This window comes from Prionailurus bengalensis, chromosome B1, assembly GCF_016509475.1.
Source record: "Prionailurus bengalensis isolate Pbe53 chromosome B1, Fcat_Pben_1.1_paternal_pri, whole genome shotgun sequence".
NCBI classification, from domain to species: Eukaryota; Metazoa; Chordata; class Mammalia; order Carnivora; family Felidae; genus Prionailurus; species Prionailurus bengalensis.
Genome location: NC_057344.1, coordinates 128,482,920 through 128,509,155, shown reverse-complemented (window position 1 = coordinate 128,509,155; position 26,236 = coordinate 128,482,920). Strand labels below are relative to the sequence as shown.

Below are 26,236 nucleotides of genomic sequence, written 5' to 3'. Positions count from 1 at the left end.
TGTATACATATGTAAATACACATATGTACACATATACACACATATATACACGTAGAAATGTTATATGGCAACTTCAAATTTTCCTAACCATTTCACACCAGTGAAGTTTTTATTTTTCGTTTTAATTTTTTCGTGGTTTACTTCATCTTATATTGTAGTATTTATCTACCATGATGTTTCTTTTCTGGGTAAAAAATGTAGTATTTTCCTTCTGTCAGGGATTTTTCTCTCTGAAATTAACTTATGAGACATGAGGGCACCAGGGCACAGCACTGTGTCTGGCATCTTTCAATGTGTTCTCTGCCTTTTTGGACTCCTGTTTATTTACAGGGTGTTCTTGTTAACCAAACACGTCTGCACATTCTAAGGAATCTAGAAATATGTATAAGGAAATTAGATGAGTATCATAAATATTTGATGTTCCAGATGATCCTCCAAAAGTATCTCTAAGTTACCATGCAGTTCAAGCATAGGGAAAATTCTTTCAGCTTCATAATAGAGACACATAAATTCTTAGCAAGTATTTTTTTCTTCTTCTTTTTTTCCCCAGCATACCCTATCTATAGGAGAACAACAAACTATTGCCTTTTGAGCAACCGGTGATCCAGTGGTAAATTATTCCCAACTTTTGATTCTCCTTATTTTATTTTTCTTCCTTTCTCCTTTCTATATTTGATACCCACTGGTATTTCTATAAAGATTGGGTAGGATGAAATCCAGACCAGTTTCACTTGATATTTTAAAAAAGGTTTACACTGGCAGCAATTTTTACTGTCCAGTTAAAGGACATGTAGAAATTACTTGTATGTGTTGTTCATACTATCAGTGTCCCATGAGTTTCTTCTGTGTAGAATCTGCTGCATCACCAAAGAGATAAAAAATGCAACTCTGCATGTACAAAGATAATGACTGCTCATTACCACCTGGCCAGCACATATTTTTATCAAGGCTCAGTTTTCAAAGTTGATCTGAGGATAGATGAAAAAATAAAAATAAAAAGCTCAAAAGCATGGGAATAGACTTAAGCAATAAAAAATCAGAGAGGTTAAGTTTGGGCCGGATAACAAGGGGCTTCAATTAAAGGGTTTATTTGCTTGAAATACCAACCTCTCAAGCATCCCTTATGTCTTCATGAGGAAAGGTTTTACTGATTACACATGCTAACATCTCATTAAGAATGGAACATAAGGAAGATAAATTACAGAGTCAAAAGGTGAACAAGGTAAGTGGAGGCCACAGTTAACTAAATGCAGGTCCCTTGATTTGTGTGTTTGTGTGTGTGTGTGTGTGTGTGTGTGTGTGTGTGTGTTTTGTACCATGTATACAATGTAAGTGGACTAACTTGCTCAGGACCAGATACAAACTAGGGATAAAAACACTGGCCTAGAGTGACCACGTGAGTATTGATTGGGAGTAATAGTAATATAGTGCTAGACTGTTTAGTGCTCAAAAGTCTAAAAATGTCAGGAGTATAGCATTTTTGCAATGTAGCAATCATACTGAGTTATAATATTTTTGTTCTTTTCCCTAGAAATAAGTACTAAGACAGAAATTTAAACTCTTGTCTAATTAGGAGATATTATTGGGGTAGATGTGTGAAAGAAGACAAGAAAATCTCTAATAAGATTTTTGAAAACCAACAGTTTGAACTTATGTGTAAAAATATGTTATATTTGTCAGTCAGACTCCTACAGTGTTTGCCATTTAGAGATATTACTGATAATAAGATCCACTGTACTTACCCCAGTCTTTAAATTCTTAAGTGATAATTTGGTTAGTTGAGATGTTATTACTTAGTAAACATATAGCATCAACCTGGCTTGCAATAATGGACTAATTTACCCATATCAAAGATACAGGCAGTCAAGAGACACAGAGGAGAGAGACTGTGGGGTGTTCTACATGGCTCTCCAAATCCTTTCTTCCCACATTGGACACGCACACTCTGTCTTTAAGGAAAGTTTTATTGGTTTACCCCACATAATTTACACTATGAAATATCTCCATTTTTACTCTAGAAAGTGTAAAGCTTTAGGACATTTTTCTGGCAGCCATAAGCAATTATTCTACAGATCCTGAGTTTATTTACTACACAGGACATCCTGCTAAGGACTTTTATAGATACAGACTCTTTTTCCTACTAAATATTACTAGTGTCTACCTGGAGGTCTAGTTGACAAAGGCAACCTCCTTTCTTTTTTTTTTTCTTCCCCTGGCCTGCACCACTCACCTCCTCAACACATGTAACAGTAGAAGAAGTGGATGGGATTTTAGACCAGTTGCTTTAACACTTTTTTCCCCCAATTACTAATCAGTGAAATGTAATTGAGTCAAAATTTGCAAAAACCATTCCCAAAAACATGTTAAGATTTAAGCATATAATGAAATTTTGAAACCTTAGGGTTGCAAACTAGCTGAAAAAGATCAGGAGTATGCCTACAATTTCTGGAAGAACTGGAAAGTCTTTAAAATTAAAGAATGAAATAATCATGTAGAAATCGTGATGGTGATGATGATGATGATAGCAATTAAATTCTCACCACTTTTCAAGCACTTCTCTATATTCTTTATGGGTATGGTTTTATAAAACACATAATAATCTTCTGGGGTAGGCACTATTATTTTACCATTTAACAGATGTAGAAACTGGGGCATAGATGAAATTAAATGACTTAGCAAGGTTCACCAACAAGTAGATTCTGCCACCATTTATCAAACTTAGGAAGCCCGACTCCCAAATCCATGGTATTAACATAATCATATATGAGAAGAGCATAGACATATCAAATCCAACATATTTTTATTAATAAAACTAGATAATAAAAGAGAAGCTGGCTTATTAAAAAATACTAGTGGTGGGGTGCCTGGTTGGCTCAGTTAAGCATCTGACTTCGGCTCACGTCATGATTTTGCAGTTCCTGGGTTCAAGCCTCATGTCGGGCTCTATCTATGCTGACAGCTCAGAGCCTGGAGCCTATTCGGATTCTGTGTCTTCTTTTCTCTCTGCCCCTCCCCTGCTTGTATCCTGTCTCTCTCCTTCTCTCAAAAATAAAATAAAAAAATTTTTAAAAAATTAAAAAATAATAGTGGAAAATCAGTTTTGTTGATTATCGCTGTGGCAAAAATGAAGTAAATACTGAAATTAATGAGTAAACAAAGGTTTATTGAATATCTGTTTTGAATGTAGTGTCATATGATGGCCTACAAGACACAGATGAAATAGAAGTTGTAGCAAATAGCATAAAACCTGCCAAAAAAGACTGGAAGTTGAGTTAGAAGATATGGCAAATGAGATATACTTAAGTATCAGCATCAGAGAGGTGATAATTGAAGCAATTTTCAAACAGATAATTTTTCCAAATAAATGTGATTATCAGGCTAAAATTCTAAGTTAAAATGCTTTAGTATAGGAGTGATTTGGAATATGATTTTCATTTGTAAAGTTCTAAATAATGTGAAGGCATATAAACTAAACTGAGAAGAGTGGTAAACAAGAATGAGAGAAGTATGACCTACATTGCCATCTGTTGGGGAAATGAACATCTGTCACGTGGAATGAAAGATGAAGTTTGGAAATTCCCAATGAATCTCAACAGCCAGCATTACTATTTAAGAGCAAAAACAGATTTCAAGCCTAATTTAGCTTTTTAATTTTTTTTTAATTTGGAAAAGATATTTAAAGAAGAAAAAAAAATGTCTCCAATCAGTTAGAAACCATGGCTTTTAAGATTCCCAGATACAATTTTAGATCAAATTAGAATAGAATTGTGCTAGAGAAAGAATATTGTCAAAACTTATCTCCAGAGTACATTTTATGCTCTCCAGAAGCATCTTGTTTTCTGACTAATGAATCTGTGCATTTCATAAGATATGGTGGCAAAAATCCAACCCCAGAATTTAGTCTCAGTTCTAACATGGTGTCATTTTGAGTAGTCATTTCACTCTTTAGATCTAAATTCCCTTGTTTATAATGTGGATGAGATTGGATTAAGTTATTCCTGAGGTTACCTTTCAGTTGCTCTCCTATTATGTGCACCTATTTTTAAAAAGCCTGTTAATAATTGCGTGGTTGATATATTGATTTTATAGATAGAAATAGTGTTCCTACAGCTACTTTTTCTCCTTCTTTTCCACCCCTCTTCCTCATTATTAGTATTGTTGTTGTTATTATTTTACTTCTTCTGAAATCTTACATCAGTATCTTTTCTCTTCTTTAGGGTGGAGTCAGTGGGTTGACTGGAGAGCTAGAATTTGGAGATAATGGAGGAAATCCCAATGTCCACTTTGAAATTCTTGGAACAAACTATGGAGAAGAGCTTGGCCGAGGTGTTCGCAAAGTAAGACTAGACACATTGATAAATGTTTTTTTTCCTAAAGCAGCTATAATTTTGTTTGATTTTACTCCATGCAATATGGTTACAGTAGGTATTAAAGTTCATATTGTAGTTTGACAGAGAAGGGGAAGGTGAGAATTACGCATTTAAATGACGTTAAATACTTATCAGAAGTATTAAGCAATACATTCCATTTATGGCCTAGAATGATTAAAGGAAAAAAAGTAATCTAATGGTTTCCTAGGGAACTAGCATCATCTTCTATTCATTATAATAATTTTTATAAAATAGTGGATTTAATATTTATAGAATGCATATCTTCTTGGTTTTTAACTTGTAACATGCACAAAATCAGAATGAGAGCTTTGATAAATTTCATATAGTAAGAGGAAAGTCTACTCTAAAAAGTGACATTACAGGAATTCAAATTCTATCCTTGTCATGTAATAAGTAGAAAATGATTTGTAGGAAATTCGCTCTTGTTCTGTACCACAGACCACATGTAAGAAGGTGAGTGATAATAAGGGATGTTTTATGAACTACTGGTACAATAGCTTTCTCAAGGGCAAATATAAAAGGCCCTGTAGAAATTACTTGTCTATAGTTGGGATTTGGCATTTTTTATATATTTTTGGTAGGAAAAAATCTGAGATGATTGAGTGCACTTCCAGAACTCACAACTGTAAATTTCTAACTGTATAAAGGTGGCTGAATTGAGAATAAGAGGTTCTTCCGTAGGTGTTTCTCTCCAGTGCTGACAGGCAGGCTGCACAGAAATATAGACAAAACAAAGTTAGGAGTTATATTCTAATCCGCAGTAAAAATTTGCCAGTAAACTTATGCTAGAGAGGAGTAGAAACTACGCTAATGTGTTTTTAATTATTGTTTCATAGTGAAATGTAGGAGACATAAAAACTGCGTAAAACACAATGAGAGTTTATTGAATTATTTTAAAGGAAACACCACTACTATGGTCAAGAACTATAACATATCAAGCATCCTAAACACCCCCACAGACTTCTCCTTGATACATCCCTGACCCCTCTTCTCACCAGTATAACCATCAGTCTGAATTTTATGATACTCATTTCTTTACATTTTAAATATAGTTTTATCACTATGTGGATCCTTAAATAACATAATTGAATTTTGCCAATATTTCAGTTTATGAATGGACTCAATATTGCATATATTCTCTTTTCTTGCTTCTTATGTTCAACATTCTGTTTGTGTTATTCATTTTTGTCATTACATGTAGTTGTAGTTTATTTCTATATTGCTGTATTGTTTTCTACCGCGTGAATGTGTCACAATCAACTGTGGGTGTCTATCCATTTTTAGATTATTACAAGCAAAGCTGTTATAAATATTCTTAGACATATATCTTGGATATATACTCTAGAACTTGTGCGTATATTTCTGTGGGTTTGGAGTAGAATTTCTTAATACAAGGAAGCATATTGGGGCACATGGGTGGCCCAGTCTGTTGAGCATCCAACTCTTTTTTTTTTTTAATTTTTTTTTCAACGTTTATTTATTTTTGGGACAGAGAGAGACAGAGCATGAACAGGGGAGGGGCAGAGAGAGAGGGAGACACAGAATCGGAAACAGGCTCCAGGCTCTGAGCCATCAGCCCAGAGCCCGACGCGGGGCTCGAACTCGCAGACCGCGAGATAGTGACCTGGCTGAAGTCGGACGCTTAACCAACTGCGCCACCCAGGCGCCCCAACCAACTTTTGATCTTAGCTCAGGTCTTGATCTTAGGGTTGTGAGTTCAAGCTCTGTATTGGGCTCCAAGCTTGGCTTAGAGCCTACATAAATATGTACATATCTATATATCTATACACACATCTATATATATATATATATACACACACATCTATATATATATACACACATCTATATATATATACACACACATATATATACACATCTATATATATATATATATACACATCTGTCTATCTATATATATGTATACACATATATATGAAAGCATATCTTGAATTTTACTGTATAACCTCAAACCCATTTTCATAGAGATTTGCTAATTTTCATAACATCAGCAATGCAATGATTTCTCGTGGCCCTGTCTTCTCACCAAATTTTGGTTTCATTAGACTTCAATTTTTATTAAGTTGTTTGGTATATAATGTATCTTCATGGTTTCAATTTTTGTTTCAGTGATTATATAAAGGTTCTGTATATTCTCTTATACTTTTTGGCACTTCAGCTTTCTTTTGGAATTAATTGCCTGTTCAAGTCCTTTGTACCTGTTCCTTTGGGTTGTCTTTGTTTTTATAATTGATTCTAGGAGCTATAAATATATATATTTAAGTGGTTACTTAAATTCCATTTATTTTCACAGTCTCTTAACTCTAGAGAACAAACTGAGGGTTCCTGGATTGGAGGTAGGTGGGGGAAGGGTTAAATAAGTCATGGAAATTAAGGAGGGCATTTGTTGTGATGAGCACTGGGTGCCGTATGTAAGTGGTGAATCACTAAATTCTCCACCTGAAACTAATATTACCCTGTAAACTAACTGGAGTTTAAATAAAAACTTGAAAAAAGAGTATTTCCCTGAAGACCCTGGGGCAAGTAGCCCCTGCGATGGTAAAGTTGACTCTTTTCCCATCACCTAGCAAGAAAAGAAAAAGAAAATCCTCTTTCCCATCAACACCAGTGCCATTATTCTCTATCAATATCCACCCTCCCTACTAGGGACTTTTACTTTTGCACTGGCAGCTGGAAGTCAGCTCTTAGTTGCCAAAGCCTTCTCTCCTAACTACCAACACTTACAAAGGTACACCTTAAATAAATTTGGAATTCATTTCTTTCATGACCCCTTGCATTCAACAGTAGTGTGATTAATTTATCATTGATTTGGAGTATGTTAATTCTTTTTTTATCTGTTTGTTTCAAGTTTTTATTTAAATTCTAGTTAGTTAACATATAGTGTAATTTTTGTTTCAGGAGAATTTAATGAGTCATCACTTACACATAACACCCAATGCTCATTAGAACAAGTTCCCTCCTTGGTACCCATCACCCATCTAGCCCATCCCCCTACCCACCTCCCCCCTCAACAACCATCAGTTTGTTCTTTGTATTTAAGAATCTCGTATAGTTTGCCTCCCTCTCTCTTTTTTTTCCTTCCCATATGTTCATCTGTTTTGTTTCTTACGTTCCTCATATGAGTGAAATCATATGATATTTGTCTCTCTCTGATTTATTTCACTTAGCATAATACACTCTAGCTCCATTCACATCACTGCAAATGGCAGGATTTCATTCTTTCTGATGGCTGAGTAATATTCCAGTATGTATATATATCACCTCTTCTTTATCCATTCATCAGTCAATAGACATTTGGGCTCTTTCAATAATTTGGCTACTGTAGATAATGCTGCTATAAACATTGAAGTGCATGTGCCCCTTTGAATTAATATTTTTGTATCCTTTGGGTAAATACTTATTAGTGTGATTGCTATATCATAGGGTAGTTCTATTTTTAACTTCTTGAGGAATTTCCATACTGTTTTCCAGAATCAATATACCAGTTTGCATTCCCACCAATAGTACAAGAGGGTTCCCTTTTCTCCACATGCCCTCCATCACCTTTTGTTTCTTGTGTTGTTGATTTTAGCCATTCTGACAGGTGTGAGCTGATGTCTCATTGTAGTTTTGATTTGTATTCTGATGATGAATGATGTTGAGCATCTTTTAATGTGTCTGTTAGCCATTTATATGTCTTCTTTGGAAAAATGTCTACTCATGTCTTCTCCCCATGTTTTAATTGGATTATTTGTTTTTTGGGTGTTGAGTTTTTGAAGTTCTTTAAATATTTTGGATACTAACTCTTTATCAGATAATATCATTTGCAAATATTTTCCTCCATTCCATAGGTTGCCTTTTAGTGTTTTTGATTGTTTCCTTCATTGTGAAAATTTTTGTTTTGATGAGGTCCCAATAGTTTATTTTTGCTTTCATTTCCTTTACCTGAGAAGATGTATCTAGAAAGAAGTTGCTCCAGTGAGTATTTTTTCCTCTAAGATTTTTATGGTTTCAAGTCTCACATTTAGGTCTTTAATCCATTTTGAATTTACTTTTGTGTATGGTGTAAGAAAGTGATCTAGTTTCATTCTTTTGTATATTGCTGTCCAGTTTTCGCAACACCATTTGTTGAAGAGACTGTCTTTTTCCCATTGGATATGATCATTCTTTCCTGCTTTGTCAAAGATTAATTGGCCATATAGTTGTGGGTTCGTTTCTAAGTGTTTCATTGATCTATGTGTCTATTTAGTGCTGATACTACACTGTTTTCACCACTACAACTTTATAATTTAATTCAGAGTCTGAAATTGTGATTCATCGAGCTTTGCTTTTCTTTTTCAAAGTTTCTTTGACTATTAGGGGTCTTTTGTGGTTCCATACAAATTTTAGGATTATCTGTTCCAGGTCTGTGAAACATGCTATTGGTATCTTGATAGGGATTGAATTATATATGTAGATTGTTTTGGGGAGTAGAGACAATTTTTAAATGTTTATCTATTTATTTTTGAGGGATGTGTGTGTAAACAGGGGGAGGGGCAGAGAGAGAGGAAAGAGAGAATTCCAATGAAGGGTTTGATCTCGTGAACTTTGAAATCATGACTTTAGCCAAAATCAAGAGTCACACGTTTAACCCACTGAGCCACCCAGGTGCCCCTGGGTAGTATAAACATTTTTACATTATTTATTCTTCCAATCCATGAGCATGGAATGTTTTTCAATTTCTTTGTGTCATTTTTAATTTCTTTCATCAGTGTTTTATACTTTTCATATTACAGGTCTTTCACCTGGTTCGGTTTATTCCTAGGTATCTTATTGTTTTGGGTACAGTTGTTAATGGGAGTGATTGCTTAATTTCTCTTTCTGCTGTTTCATTATTGGTGTATAGAAATGCAGATTTCTATATTTAAGATTTCTGTACACTGACTTTTGTATACTGAGATTTACTGAATTCTTTTATCAGTTCTAGCAGGTTTTTTTGGTACAATATTTTGGGTTTTCTATATAGAGTATCAGCAAACAGTGAAACAGCAAACTGTTTTCTGCAAACAGTGGAAGTTAACTTCTTCCTCAGTGACTTAGATGCCTTTTATTTCTTTTTGTTGTCTTATTGCTGTGGGTAAGACTTCCAGTACTACTAAATAACAGTGGTGAGAGTGAACATCCCTGTCTTGTTCCTGACCATAGAGGAAAAGCTCTCAGTTTTTCCCTATTGAGGATGATGTTAGCTGTGGGTTTTTCATATATGCCCTTTATTATGTTGAGTTATGTTCCTTCTAAACCTACTTTATTGGGAGTTTTATCATGAATGGATGTTGTACTTTGTCAAATGCCATTTCTGCACCTATTGAAATGATCATGTTTTTTATCCTTTCTTTTGTTGATGTCATATATCACATGAATTTTGATACTAAGGTTATATTGCCCTCATAAAATGTGGTGGAGAGGGTTTCCTCTTTTTCTATTCTCTATGAGTTATGTAGTATTGGAAGAATACTACATAGATGATAGGTCATCGTAATGAAGCCAACTGGGCCTGGAATTTTCTTTGTGGGATTTTTTTTTTAAATGACTGATTCTACTTTCCATGATAAATAAAAAATTAAAGTCCAGTTTTCTAATTTTTGTCAACTCAAAAAGTTTTATTTTTATGATATTTTATTTTTTCTATGCATTAGCATAAAATTGCTAATATCTTTTTAAATATATGAAGCATTTCAGGATCTGAACTTATTTTCATTTTTGAAGGTTTTGTAGTAATTAGCATTTTAAAAATTATTATAGGGGCACCTGGGTGGATCAGTCATTTAAGCGTCCGACTTCAGCTGAGGTCATGATCACACAATTTGTGAGTTCAAGCCTGAGTCAGGCTTTGTGCTGACAGCTCAGAGCCTAGAGCCTGCTTCAGATCTGTGTCTCCCTCTCTCTCTGCCCATTCCTGCTCATATTCTCTCTCTCTCTCTCTCTTTCTCTCTCTCTCAAAAATAAACATCAATAAATAAATAGATAAAAGTTTTTTTAATATTATGAAGACTTGCACTTGCATTAATGCTTTCTTCCCTAAAAAATATCTTGTCTACTGTTAATAGAGCTAAACCAACTTTCTTTCCATTACTATTTGGATGGCATTTATTTTTACTATCCTTTTACTTTAAACTTTTCTGCATCCTTTTGTTCCATACATAATTCTTATTAGAAGTATATAATTAGGGGCGCCTGGGTGGCGCAGTCGGTTAAGCGTCCGACTTCAGCCAGGTCATGATCTCGCGGTCCGTGAGTTCGAGCCCCGCGTCAGACTCTGGGCTGATGGCTCAGAGCCTGGAGCCTGTTTCCGATTCTGTGTCTCCCTCTCTCTCTGCCCCTCCCCCGTTCATGCTCTGTCTCTCTCTGTCCCAAAAATAAATAAACGTTGAAAAAAAAATTAAAAAAAAAAAAGAAGTATATAATTAATTATTTGACACTAATTTGGCTTTCATTCCTAAAATTCAGAGCATTTCATGTATTTATATGAAAACTATTTACTAACACATTTACCTTTAAGTCTACTGTTTTGTACATTCTATTATTTTGTACATTTGGTGGCTCTTCATCCAAGTATTACTTAATTCCTTCCAAACCCTTAGGTGTTTTCCTTCCACTCTACTCCCAATAATTACCACCACGTTTAGGCGTAATCATTTTGCACCCGATTTCTTCTTTCTTCCAATATCTTTTGTGTAAACTATTTCATGTAGTGTTATGATTAACTTTCCTAAAGACTTATAACCCTAATACTTCCCTGTTTTACATAAACACTTATCCCAATTTAATAATTAGATATGTATGCATTCACAAGGATGGTAATTATAGTATTCATATCATTATAGCAGCTAAGAAGAGTTTGTTTAAAGAAATAGGAGGGGCCAGCATTGTAGCAGAAAAGCAGTAGCATAAAGGCTGAAGAGAATCCATTGGATTTAGGAACTCAAGGTTCACTAGTAACTGAGGAGAGACAGTAAAGCAAATGGGCTAGAAATGAGGCTGCTAATGTCAGCCTATTCAAATTATTGTGCTACTTAAAACCCAGTGACCTCAGGGGTGTCACTAAACTCTTAAGTAGGGGCAACCTGTATGAGTTAGTGATGTGACACATCCACAACTTGCCTTTTACCTCAAAAAAGATTGCAATTTATTGTCACTTTTAAAGGAAATGTCAGTGGAGTTGTAATGCCATATGTTGAAAAAACAGGTCTGGAAGTAAAAAGGAAGGTGATGAGCAAAGGAAGTAAATGTAAGTATCGTATTAGCCCACCCATTTGGCTATGACGGTGGCCATTAAATGGCTGCATGAAGTTGAGGGGGCAAACTTTCAGAATGTAAGAGATTTGTGTATGTTTAAATGTTTAGATTAAGCCAGTAGAGAGGAAGAGAAAGAAGATAAAGAAAAGAAAGGTGATCGTTGAAAAAGAAAGTGATCTGGGAGAAAGAGAGAGGATTGGATCCATTTAGATGGAGCGCTTAATTTTAGGCATGGAGGACATTGTTTTCCAGAGTGATGGAGGGAGAGAATAGGAAAGATGGTGTGAATGCAAGCAAGAAGTACTCCCATCATAATAGCAGCTAAGAAGAAAGCGTTTGTTTCAAGAAATAGAGGGGAGTCAGCAATGTAGCTGAAAAGCTCTGTTGGCTCTGGGGGTTACAGATTTCATTGCAGCACTAACCTACATGGTTATATATTTTTGCCCAACAGTATTTGGTTGACAGAGTGTATTTGAAGTAATGTAAGATTGAGATTTCACCAGATTGTTTTTGTTTTGTTTGTTGTTTTTGATAGCAATACAATGAGGCCTTGAGGGTAAAGATATTGACAGGGTGATGGCTGAAGAGGCAAATCATGAAATCCAACATGGACATGCACAGGAGGAGTCTCAACAGGCAGAAAGTATAGCTTGAAATAACAGAGCCCTCAGTAAGTCTGAAGAGGCTGTGTGTTGATTTGCATTAAATGAAAGACCTTCAGAGCCAGGAAGTTGTGTTTGAGGAGACATCCAAATTCTTGATTCAAAGGTTTGGATGGGTTCCAGATGCTCAGAAAGTCATGGATGTGAGGATGGCAGGAGTGGGCTTCATTTAGCCTTCCAAGGTCAATATAGTTACAAGATCAATGGAGTTGCTTCACCCCACTCTGAATTCAAAGTCTACATAATGTGTCATCTATGCCGTTCGGTTGACAACAAATCAAATACTTCATATTATGTCTAATTTATTCTTAATAATATTAGACCACTCCTGTAATTATTTATATTTCCTTGCTCCAACTCCCAAATTGGATTGAAACACCCAGTGCACTGGCATTACATAGATTTTATGTAAAAGGGACCGTAATGTTTATAGCACCTTTTACATTGTTGTCAAAAATTGTTGTATTATTATTTTAATTTCTTGCCTGTTGTTGTAACACAAATGTTTTTCTACCATTTTATACAATTTAACTAATTGCTGAATTTATAAAACTCCAAATCTACCTCTCAAGTTATTTTAAAAGTACTGTACATAAGTTTGTGGGTTGCTAGCTCTGTTTATAAATGGGGCAGTTCTTTCATATAAGCATCAACCCTTATGTAATGTATTCTGAGATACTATCAAATAAAGGCATTACCATGCAAATAGTTACGATACAGATTTACTTAGATATGCCTACAATTAATGTTCCACTCCCAGTATCTCCACGTATCAAAAAGAGTAAATGGCTTTCCAATTGATGAACTGTCAAGTTGTCAGTGTTTATTCCACTGCCAGTGGCTAAGTGTATACAATGCCCACAGCCTTATCACCTCGAGCAGGGGGAATGTCAGCTCTCATAAACTGACAGGATTGTGTCTGTTTGGATTTAAATGTGAGATTGACCATGTCCCAAATTTTGGACTAGTCTCGGCTCTCTTGGCATTGTATGAGTGGAGGTTTCTTTTTTCTGAATTTGAGGAGAATGTAAAAAGGATTGTCTAATGTTCACTGATGTTGATCAAAACGAAGAGCTCTTCTGCTTTGATATTTTTTTACATGTTCTTTTCCTTTGATGTAAGGTGGTGTTTCATTCAGTAGATGGTACCTTCAAGGTATTAGACACCGTACCCTTGAAGATAAATTCAGGTAAACCTCAAAGCCAAATTTTTAAATCATCAAGGTTTTCTATTTTCTTAAACTTTCTCCAAGAATATGTTTGTTCTTTTTTCTGTTCATCAAAATAACAATATTTCCAAGAAGAAAAATACTTTGATAACATCCTATCCAATCTCCTAAAACTAATTAGAATACATAAAAACCATAGATTAAGTTATTTAATATAAAGTATCAATCTGTGTTTTTTTTTTCTTTCCTTAGAAGAGAAATCCTCTACAGTGTGTTTGTTTGTTTGTTTTGGGGGTTTTTGGTTTTGGTTTTGTTTTTTTTGCTTATATGTCTGAAGTGTTCTTTGTTCAGTTTCGTTTTGCCACTGCTACTCATTTTTTATTATGAAGATGGAGTTTCAGCATTAAAATTTAACACTCTAGACTTATGTCTTTGATCTTTATCACAAACAGGAAGATAAGACCAGGAAAAAATAGATTAAACCTGGTTGCACAACCCATCTTAATTGCATAGTAATGCTTAGTATCTTCATAAAATTGTTTTCTCATGTAAGCTGATGAAATAAAATGGTAGCGCAGAGATATTGTAGCTCCTAGGTCTAATTGCTTCTCAGATAGATTTAGAATCTTTATTCAGGTTCTCCAACATTAAATTCACAAATATAAAACCTATTTTGCATTCTTGGGAAAACCTAACTGTTTTCGCAAAGGGTATTATATAGGTTGTCATTGGTCCATTTTTAATAAACTGAAATATTTTAGTGTCTTGCAAATAGAAGGGGAAAGAACAGTTTTACCTTCAAATGGCCAATGATTAAACGTTTTACTGGTATTCTTCAACATTATATCTGTATTCTGGTTCTGGAATATGTAAATAGCCTTTACCTTTACTATTAACTTGTTTTATGTTTCCTTCTAATACTTTCTGCTCACTGAAATTATATGCATACATGTAATTATATATACAATCTTCATTTTTGTGTGTATAAAATATATGTGTATGTGTGTTCACATATAAATGTAATGTATTTACTTGTTTGCAGTAAGGTTTTCCCATTACAATGTAATTCTGTGGGATAAGAATGTCTATTGATTTCTTACTATTCATTTCTTACATTCATATAGTAGATGTTTGTTAAGTATTTGTGAATGAACTGATGAACACATATGGATATTAGCATGATAATCTGTAAGATTCTTTGCTGCATCTATGAATATAAGAACCATGTTTTTTATTCTAATGAAAAAGAAGTATGTGCACACAAATTAATTATTGGCATGCCACATTAGAAAATGGATGTGTGATTATAACCTTTCCATCAATGTATCCTCAATACCTTGCAGAGTTGGACATCTGATCACCAAAACTATAATCAATTATTCTAAGGGTTAAGATTATGTATAATTTATTTTCAGAAATTCATAGGCATAGGGAAATAGTGGATTGATTTTTCCAAGCAAATAGTTAGATTAATTTTTCTAAGCACAAGGGAAAGACCCTTGGTATTTGTGAATCAAGATTGTTTTCCAACAACTAGGCTAGATTTAGTATATTGTAATGTGGAAAAGTATATAGCCTTGGCTGTTCAACATACCTGGGTTGAAATTCTGTGTGATTTTAGGACCACTAACTCAGCCAGTCTCAATTTATTTGTCTATAAAATGTGAATAATAATACCTATCTCTTAAGAGGATTGTAAATATTAAGTAAAATTATGTTTGTAGGATACATATTGAGGAATAATTAAAGTCATGTCCGTTTGCGAGTGGGCAGTAATCTATGTGATTCATTTTAAGGCCAGTGGGAAAAAATGCAGTATAGTTGCTATTCTGATAAGAAATTGCCACGTGAGGTGGGGAAAGTCATTTCATTTTAGGTGTGATTGACAGAGCATTATACATGACAATCACAGTGATAGCATGAAACATTAACCTTTTTGTTTCATTTAATATTCTTTCTGACTCTAAAATTCTGTAAGTCTGTTAATCAAGACTTAGGAGCATATCCAGTTTGATGGGAAGGTAATAGCGGAGAATCTGGTAGCTAATACAGCCTGCACAAACCCAGTCTTCGTAATTAAGCCCATTATTGGAAAATCTGCCATCCTTACTGTCATATTTCTAACAATGAATTTATTGTCTTGGAAGGTTTATATAATGGAGAGAATCTAGAAAATGTTGCAAATTGACAATATGTTGTGAATACAACAGCTTTTTTTCTCCCAGTCTCCTTTATATATAACACACAATCATGATAAATTTAGCTCCATCAGCTTTATTATGATATGTCTTCAAGAAAACATTTTGTACCATAAAGTGATGTGATAATCACACTAGTACCTTGTAAAATTTCCAGGGTGTTAGAGTCTCAAAATTCTTGACCCCAGCAGTTTCCTGAAGGGTAAGAGAACTGTGCACTCTCAAAAAATGAATACTGTCAATTGGATCATTTCTGCTTTGAAGGGAGCTCACCTACTATTACTACATAGAGGAGAAAATGACAGTTGTATCCAATGATGTTTAGAGTTATTCTGACCTTCCTGGAGGGGTTAGCTGTTGCTTGGATTGAGATGACTTCTGAGGGAGTCTTGCTTCATGCAGGCAACATTTATTGCCTCTTGTAGAGAACAGGAGCTATCTTTTCTGGTGGACTGGATGATGCTGACTTCTCCAGCATGGGGCAAATCCCTGATAAGGTACAATTCCAGTTGCAAATGTTGGTGGAAATAGAATCAAGAGCTTTTCTGGAAATACTACACAATTTGGATTGTTTGCTTGGTATGGATTACTTTTCTACTTTTGAGGAAAGGACTTATTTGAGGAAAGTAGCTGCTATTGCCATGCAGACACTCAGGGAATGTTTGCATATGTATGTTCTACCAAAGAGACTCCTGGGTCTGTGGTTCCTCTCTGATTGGGTTAAGAGTTCAAGACCATTCCTAATACAGAGGAGGCAAGGTTCAGTTTCCTTCCTAGTCCAGTGGACAGGACCCACAGTGAGACATACTGAAATCTGCCTCACCCCCCAACACACATGTGCATGTACACACACACACACTCACACACACACACACACACACACACACACACACACATACATACTACCAATAAACTCTAATCCAGCTCAAATTCAAATACACAATGTGATGGTACATACTATCCACTGAACAACTTCATTTCCAGTTTCAGCTACAAATGGTGATCGATGTCCAAAATCCACTGCCCAAGGAATAATCATTAATGCAATCTAAATTAGGAATACACAGAATTGAGAAACATTTGTTCGTATGTGTACTAATTTTCCAAGGTTTCAGTGCTGTGATTAAACTTTAAGTGGCAGATATCAAAGATTTATTTCATAAAGGTTGCATGAATGGAAAGATCAAGATGGGATCAAACAGTGTGAGTCATTTGTCCACCTATATTGGAAATTCACAACAGACTAACTTGTAGTACAGTGACTCATGGTATGGTAGGTTCAGTTGACCCATAATCCCAGAGGTTTGTCATTGCATCTCAAATAATTTGCTTTCTCTCACCTCTGAATTTCTCTGTAGTCTGTTAAAATATTTGATTAAATATCTCTTATTCCCTCTAAGTCTGTCTTGACTTCAGGGGATTATAAATTCTCCTTCAATAGGAACTGGGTTTATATATTGTAATGATTATAAAAATTTAAATAGTCTGGGCCCATAATCTCACAAAATTTGCTAATAGAGCCTTCATAACTCATTTGTTTGGGGACCTTCATTCAAACTAATGAAAATTTTGTTGATATCAGTGATGAATAATTGAAATTGTAATCATGGCTTTTGGTGACCACTGATTCTATCTCCTTCTTCCTGCCTCTCCCCCTCCACCAAGTAATTTTATTTTTCTTCATGACCAAGACACCTAATACACTAAAGCTAGTCAGACACCATTAAGACTTTGGTCCAAATTAAGTTGTTCTACAGTGATTGGAAAATGGGGGGGCGGGGATTGATATTTATTAACTTCTTTTGAAGAGAAAGTACATTATTAAGAAAAACTTGTTTGAGACCTTGGGTTGGCTCAATGTGTAAACTATTGCTCCCTTTTAAGGCTCTGCTATCAGTTTGAATACATTTCCTCCAAGGTTTCTTTCTTGACAAAAAGGTGATATATTGCAATAAAAATAAATAATACAATTTGTTGCATTTCCAAAGAGTGGAAACCAATGATTTGTGTGCTAAAATCAATGTATTGACTGTGCTAAAGACAAGCACATGTTATTTGCCAACTGATCTTCATCCCCAACAGCATGGAGACTATTAACATATGCTTGTGAGTGGACATATACCAGAAACATATACCTTGTTTCTGATTATACTCTGGTTTTTGAGGGGAGGATATTCAAATGTAGTTTTTTTACTGAAACCTTAAACCCGTACAAACCATGAATGTAAACATGTCCTTATTTACCTGATTGTAAGTATTTCTGAAAATTAGATTTTCTCCTTTAAAAATTTTTTTGAATGTTTATTTACTTTGAGAGAGAGAGAGAGAGAGAGAGAGAGAGAGAGAGAGAGCGAGCATGAGCAGGAGGAGGGGCAGAGAGAGACGGAGACACAGAATCCGAAACAGGCTCCAGGCTCCAGGCTCCGAGCTGTCAGCACAGAACCTGACACGGGGCTCAAACTCACAAACCGCGAGATCATGACCTGAACCGAAGTCGGATGCTCAAATGAGTGAGCTACCCAGGTGCCCCAAGATTTCCTCCTTTTAATAGTGCCTTTCTTTAAAACTATGTGCAACTCTATGACCATGCATAGAATGAGCATTTATTTCTAGCTATGAAAAATGAAATGCAATTATTTATCTTCGCCAATTTAGTTGTATAGTTCTATATTTAAATAATTTATATTTAAATTTTTCTTTATAGTTGTTGAGATTGATAATCTTAAAATAGTGGCATTGTAGGCCATTGTTGTTGTTAGTTTCTTTTTCTATATTTTGTGATATTTTCTGAATTTTCTGCAAAGGGCATGTAATACTATAATAATCAGAAAACATAAAAGTTTGGTTTTAAAAATTTTAATTTATTTAATTTCTTTGTACTTAGAGAAGAGAAATGGTTTCTGAAGTTTGACAGAAGTATAAAAGTAATTTAGACTTTGAGGATGAAAGTTTTCTTGCTTCCAATTTGAAATAGAGTCTGTCCTCTACACCTAGGTTTTCATGATTCATACAAATAACACCTGTCATTCATAAAGCATTCTTAGGAGCTATTTTTTAAAAAACAGAAAACAGGGGCGCCTGGGTGGCGCAGTCGGTTAAGCGTCCGACTTCAGCCAGGTCACGATCTCGCGGTCCGGGAGTTCGAGCCCCGCGTCAGGCTCTGGGGTGATGGCTCGGAGCCTGGAGCCTGTTTCCGATTCTGTGTCTCCCTCTCTCTCTGCCCCTCCCCCATTCATGCTCTGTCTCTCTCTGTCCCAAAAATAAATAAAACGTTGAAAAAAAAAAAAATTAAAAAAAAAAAAAACAGAAAACCATTTACTTGTGCAGATACTATCTGTGACACTAGAATATATGATTGATGTATTATTTGAAGTAGGACTATACCATGTTTAATTAATCTGTAGCCTTACTTATAAAATATTCCAGTTTTAGAATAGGATAAAAAATATCCAAAATAATTTTACAATATGGCAATTTTACATACATAATAAACCTCAAAATTCTTGCTATAACTAAAATTATTTTTAATACATGAAATATGTCTTTAGATGATTTCCTTTGGTGGAAGTTTCAAAGTAAGAATTCTGAAAAAGAATTCCTAAGAATTAATGATTTCTTTGTTCTAATTTTAAAAATGTATATGTTTTATATTTTTCCTCAGAAAATTTGGTTACTTAGATTTTATGAATGAATAATTAATGTAAAATAATTTATACTTAAATATTTTCATATTACCAACAAGATCTTATTAAAATATAAATGCCCACATTTTCATTTATATTTTGAAATTAGTAGTTATGCTGAATCCCAAATGTTTGCAAACCACTACAAAGCATATAAATGATTAAAGAAGTAATAAAGATTTTTAAAAACTAACAAAAATAAACCATGTCTCTTACTCTGGTCTGCAGTTTTCATAGGAACTTAAATCATCAAATATATATAATCTCAAATGTTGTCATAACCACAGTAATTCTGATGGACAGTTTTTCAAAGTGATAGATTTATTTTTATTTTTATTTGAAAACAAAGCCTTATTATTTAAATGCATATTAGTATTACTATTATCAATTGTTAACTTAGAGGTTGCCGATATATGAGCTATATACTATTTATCTTGCTTCCCTCCACTTCTTGTGGAGACTGCAAATGTTATTTTGAGGAATGGTGTCATTTTCCTTTTTGTTTTTCACTTTAATTATCAGTATTTTTGCCTTTCTAGTAAATTCTTTATGGATTTAACAATAATCTCTCTGAGTTGTGTAAAAAGCTAAGTTTGTGCCGAGTTTTTTCCAATATGGAAGATGAATGTTTGGAAATGGAGATACTCTTTGAGTAGTCAGGCACTTTTAATAATCACAATAATTCAGGTATAATAAGGGCCTTTTATGCTTATTGGCAGTGAACTTTGATTTTAAAATATTCAGCAAATACACTTCATCAGAGTTATTAAGCATCATTTATAACAATAAAACAACATTTCTGCAATTCTTTTTTTAATAAAATGAATCTCACTTTAAATAATAATTCTAAAAATATCTTGGACTTAATATAGATTATGCCTTAATATAGGTTATTAATTAATCAAATTAATGCATCTAGCTAAATTTTATAATCATCCTGAGAAAGTCACTTGATGCTCAAGAGGAGAAATATACTTATCTATTGAAAATGTTTTCAGGCAATTCTTAATCAGAAGCTATAGAAAGTTTTATTACCTTGGAGTACCTGAATAAAAGTAGTTTTGTGGGTTTAAATAGAAATGTATTTGAAATGCTTTGCTTGAGAATTTCTTCTTTTGATTCATTCAAGTTTGATATGAATCTATATCTGAAACTGAGATGGAAATCTTTCAGTCCCAGTCTAATGCATTTCAGAATATATAATTGTAGCCATTTGGAATACTAATAAGATTTGAATAAGTGTGCCTTCATTAAGAGGAGACAATGTCTTTTAAGATTGTGAAAAAATTGTTATATTTCTATCTCCCATATAGAAAGTGTTGCATGAATGGATATTTTCTCTTTCCAAAGAAAATTGGAAACTGGGAAATTATTCTTGGGATGAACAAAATAATTATAAATCAGGAACTGAATTTTGATCTCATGTGATTTTTATTGGTTGAAAATCACATGTTAATTTCTCTTTCGTCTTTTTTCCTATGATTCTAATATCTTCAATCTCTTACAAGCAAGAAAAAAGTTTCTGACTCTTAGATGTTATTTATTTTCTAGCTGTTCTATTGGTACTAGATAAATTGATTGTACAACAGACCCTTCTATATATTTTCTTTGTTGCATATAATTGTGTTAACTGTATCTACATTAAAAATAGATACATGAATATTTTATTCATTCTTAAACATACCCAGGTTTTTCTAACTGGGCACATTTTTTCATCCATCGCAAACATTTCTGAGGGATCACAAAATCAGGGAAAACATCAACATCATTTGATGAAACATCTCTATATTACATATCTAGTACCTGTCTGTGTTTTGTGAATTGAACGGCGTCCCTAAACGTCTTTAGTTTGCTAGAAAAACCAAGACTAGATGCCTATTTCAATGTTTTGTTTTGTCTTTCCACTGCTTTGTAAGTTCTTGCCACAATTCCAAAACCTTTACCTGTTTGAGAAAAGCAGTAAAGATAAACTCTTTTCTGTTTTTTTCTTGCATTGTAAGTATGGAACTACTCTCTAAATATATTCACAGTTACTTTGGAGTTTATTAAATTCCAAGGAAAAACTATTTAAAATCTCACCAATAAAAATTTCTCACATTTTCATTAATTCTCATGTTTAATTTTTTAAAAACTTGTTAAGATGTGGAAGCTGTTGGCTGCAGTCTGTCCTACTCTTCTTTGTTCTGTCATGTTTTATGAATATTTAATTTTTAGTCTTTTTTTCTTTCCTCTCCCAATTTTATTTTTTAAATTCTTTTAATATTTATTTATTTTTGAAAGAGATTGAGGCAGAGTGTGAGTGGGGAAAGGCAGAGAGAAAGGGAGACACAGAATCCAACACAGGCTCCAGGCTCTGAGCTGTCAGCACTGGATGCAGGAGTTGAACCCATGAACTGGGAGATCATGACCTGAGCGAGCCAAAGTCAGACACTTAACCTACTGAACCACCCCGGCGCCCCTCCAAGTTTTATTTTTGATAGTAGAGTGAATATTGCCATTTGTTTCCTTAAGCCCTTCCTTTTCTTCTTTTGAACTACAACCACATTGTCTCACTATGAACCTGACATTCCATTTTATCTTATTGTTGTTAACAGAAGCATATTTTGATGGAAAATAAATAGGTGCACATGAGGATGAGTTTCCGTTTCTGATAAAATGTTTCTATAAATTATTTTTGCTTTTATATTTTATAATCCCAAGTAGAATTTTGCACCCAAAATGTTTTCTGTTTTTTGGGTTTTTTTTTTTTTTTTTTTTTTTTTGGTCACAAGAGAGTCAGACAAAAATATATTGGGCCTATTATGTTGATTGGTTGATTGTCTTTTTCCAAGATGAGATTTGGGTGAATCATGGCATGGATAGCTCTATATAGTGAAGGATACAAATCATAATTCTCTTCAAGATCATATAACATTAGCAAACAGCTGTGAGTACTTACTATTGATAGAGTTACCTTTTTTAGAGAGAAAATGATAGATTATAGATAGATGATAGATAAATGGATAATAAAAAGATGACAAATGATATGGATATAGATATTATCCACTATAGAGAAGATGAATAAATACCAAAAGCAATACAGACCAAAGGCAAACTGTATTAATAATATAAACAAAGAGAGAAATGTTTTGTAAATTATCATCCTGTGTATCCTGTAGCTTTATGACAAACAAACACACAAATAATTCTCATGCTGCTTTGGAGTTTATGCTTAAGCAGTGTGATAGCATGAGATATAGAAATCAAAACACTAGAAAATAGTACCATGCTTATACATTGACCATATAATTTTATTAAGCAACTTATTTGGAGATAATTTGCTCATTTTTTTGTTGAGGGAATGCATGTAGGACAAAAAATAGCAGTAGGAGCAGATGATCTGCAAGTAACTGAATAACTTAATATTAAAGTCAATATTAAGAAAAAAATCAAATTTATTCTGGATGACTTGAAATATAGTAAATGGCATTGTATATGTGGTGCCTAGCATTCTAATCTGATTAATCTGACTTACTTAATATCAACAATGGAAATTACCAAATATCAGATGTATCAAGAAATTAAAAAAAAAAAAGTTTTGATTGAGGCCAAAACTTCATTAAAATAACTTAGAGATTATTGAAAAAAAGTAATTATGTAGCATTACTACATTAAAAAAATATATTTTTTACATTTATTTAAGAGGCAGACAGAGACAGAGCACAAGTTGGGGAGGAGCAGAGATAGAAGGAGACACAGAATCCGAAGCAGGCTTCAGGCTCTGAGCTGTCAGCACAGAGCCCAACACGGGGCTTGAACCCACAAACCATGAGATCATGACCTGAGCCGAAGTCAGACGCTTAACCGACTAAGCCAACCAGGTGCCCAGCATTACTACATTTTAATGAGTGATGCACTTTAAATCATGTAATGACATTGTATTTAAAGATAGTATTCAAAAGGAAATGAAAATCAATAGTCTAGTGATAATTTTTTAAGTGTTGTAATTTAGGAAACATTCTAATCACTTTTATTTATAGAGTACCAATTTTATAAATATTAAAATTGTTTCTATGGATAGGAAGAATTTAAACCAAAGAGAAATAAACTAAGAGTATATTTCTTATTTTTGTCTGATGAATCTTTGAATTCTCCTAATATTAACCACTTACTAAAAAAAATGTGTTATAAAGTATTTAAAGTATTTTGTATTTTTTTAATGTTTATTTTTGAGAAGAGAGAGAGAGAGAGAACAGGAGCAGGGGAGGAGCAGAGAGGGAAGGAGACACAGAATCCGAAGCAGACTCCAGGCTCTGAGCTGTCAGCACAGAGCCCAACACAGGGCTTGAACTCACGAGCTGTGAGATCATGACCTGAGTCGAAGTCAGACACTTAACTCACTGAGACACCTAGGTATCCCAGTATTTTTTTATTTTTAATGTTAAGGCCTGTCTTCAATTATGAAAGTGTCATATGAATCTTTCTTTTATCTTTCCTCCATTACATAATAAAAATATACTTCTTTAATAATAACATGGTGTGTGAGTTCCTCTACTTGGTAATATCTACTCATTCCCATTTTTTTTCTTGACAAGGCATAGAAACAAATATAATCTTACTCAAGGTCATTGCTAGGAAAAGGATGGACAATGTAATAATATTTTTATTTTATTGAATTATAAAATATGTTATATGTATATATATAAATAATTAAAATAATACTATACTTATAAAAAATATTGTTCTCATGGTGCCTATGTAGCTCAGTTGGTTGGGTGACCAACTCTTGATTTCACCCCAATCATGATCCCAGGGTGGTGGATGAAACCCCCAGTTGGCTTCCACACTGAGTGTTGGGCCTGCTTAAGGTTCTCTCCCCACCCCCCCTCCTCATTATGCTGTTTCTCACTCTCTCTGAAAACAAACAAAAAACTATTTTCATAGAAGCATGTGATTCTTGATTAAAAAGATGAAAAGATGAAATTTTGGGGTGCCTGGGTGTCAGTTAAACAGCCAACTTTGGCTCAGGTCATGACCTCACAGTCCGTGGGTTTGAGCCCTGCCTTGGGCTCTGTGCTGACAGCTCAGAACCTGGAGCCTGCTTCAGATTCTCTGTCTCCCTCTCTCTCTGCCTGTCCCCCACTTGGGCTCTTTCTCTCAAAAATTAAATAAAACATTTAAGAAAAATTTTAAAAAGAAAAATTTGTATAGTGAAAACTCTACTATTAATGGTAGGACAAGTAATAGATCTTCTAAAAAAAAAAATGGACAGAAATAAAGACCAAACTTGACACTTGCAATAAAAAATAAAATGGCAATGATAAAAATTAGCAAAAAAAAAAAATTAATAGCAGTCTAGGTGAAAATTAATGAAAAATTTTGGTCGACCCCAGGTCAAATGAAACAATAATGTTATGAGTCCGCCAAAAAGTAATTTGATTTATTGAAGTCACTGAGAAGACTATATTGCAACAAAAAACAATAAAGGAGTTAAGTATCTTTAATGTAAAAAAAGGTGCATTAATACTATTTTCATGTATTTAATGGCAGCCACATGCAAAAAGAAATGATGATGTTTTATATGATGATGGTCATGTTTTGAATCAAAGACTGTAAGTTATACAGAAACAAATGTGGCTTATGCATGGTTCCTTTATTTATGGTGAGATTTGAAAAGCAGCAGGATGATGCTCATCTTTACCCAAAATATCTTCAATTATCCATTAAGGTGCCTGATACTTTGCTACTAATTATGCAGTGCCACATGTAGACTCCAGCTTTTTAAATCATCTGAACAGGAGTCATTACCACTTTAAGCTGTAAATAACCTGCAACTAGAACACGGATTTATTTATTGTCCTCTCTTTTCTAGAAACAGATTGTAAGTGTGTAGAGATGGGATAGGAAGGAAGAATTAATTGTATTGCTCTACTAGAAGAAGGAGACCTAGGTTAGGAATATCAGTTAAGAGTTGATGCACTAACTAGAGTAACATTAAGACATTGGAGCCAAGGAAGATACCTTTTCACAGAAAGGGAGAAAGGATTAAATAGATACAAATAGATACAATAGATAAGTTTTGCTTACTTTACCTTTTTGTTTCAAGTTGAGCTTGGTTACATTCTCAAGTTGTAAATATTTGCTTTATTAATGGTGTTTGAATAAATGAAATAGGGACAGACAGATAATAAATGATAATAGGTCCAGATACCTGGAAGACATGTTAGTTGACTTTATAGTACTTAGTACCATGCAGAATTAAGGTTTAAAACTGTGAATATGGTGTTAAGAGGTGGTCCAGTTTCATACTTTTATGTAGCTGTCCAGTTTTCTCAGCACTATTCAAGAGATGATCTTTCCCCATTGTATATTCTTGCCTCCTTTGTCATATATTAATTGACCATATAATCATGGGTTTATTTCTGGGTTTTCTATTCTGTTCCATTAATCTATCTATTTTTTGTGCCCTTTGCCTTAATGTTTTGATTACTACAGCTTTGTAGTACATCTTGACATCTGGAACTGTGATACCTCCAGCTCTGTGCTTTCTCAAGATTGCTTTGGCTATTTGGGGTCTTTGTGTTCCATACAAACTTTAGTATTACTTGTCCTAGTTTTGTGAAAAATGCTGTTGGGATTTTGATAGGGATTGAATTGAATCTGTAGATTGCTTTGTGTAATCTGAACATTTTAATAATGTTAATTTTTACAATCCGTGAGCATAGAATATATTTCCATTTGTTTCTGTCATCCTTGATTTATTTCATCAAAGTTTTATAGTTTTCAGATTTTACAGACTTTGCTTGTCAGTAGATTATCAATAACTGATATTGCTATCAATACATAGATATCTCCGTGTTAATCATAATTAGGCACTAAACTC

At 33.9% G+C, this 26,236-nt stretch overlaps 1 protein-coding gene across 1 annotated transcript in view; it reads left to right on the top strand.

The window, feature by feature from the left end:
- Positions 1–26,236, top strand: part of GRID2 (glutamate ionotropic receptor delta type subunit 2) — a 1,450,102-nt gene that overhangs the window by 906,924 nt on the left and 516,942 nt on the right. Inside the window, exon 8 of the mRNA XM_043572183.1 lies at positions 4,218–4,337. Coding sequence (XP_043428118.1) covers positions 4,218–4,337 — 120 coding nt within the window. The remainder of the gene's footprint in view (positions 1–4,217; positions 4,338–26,236) is intronic.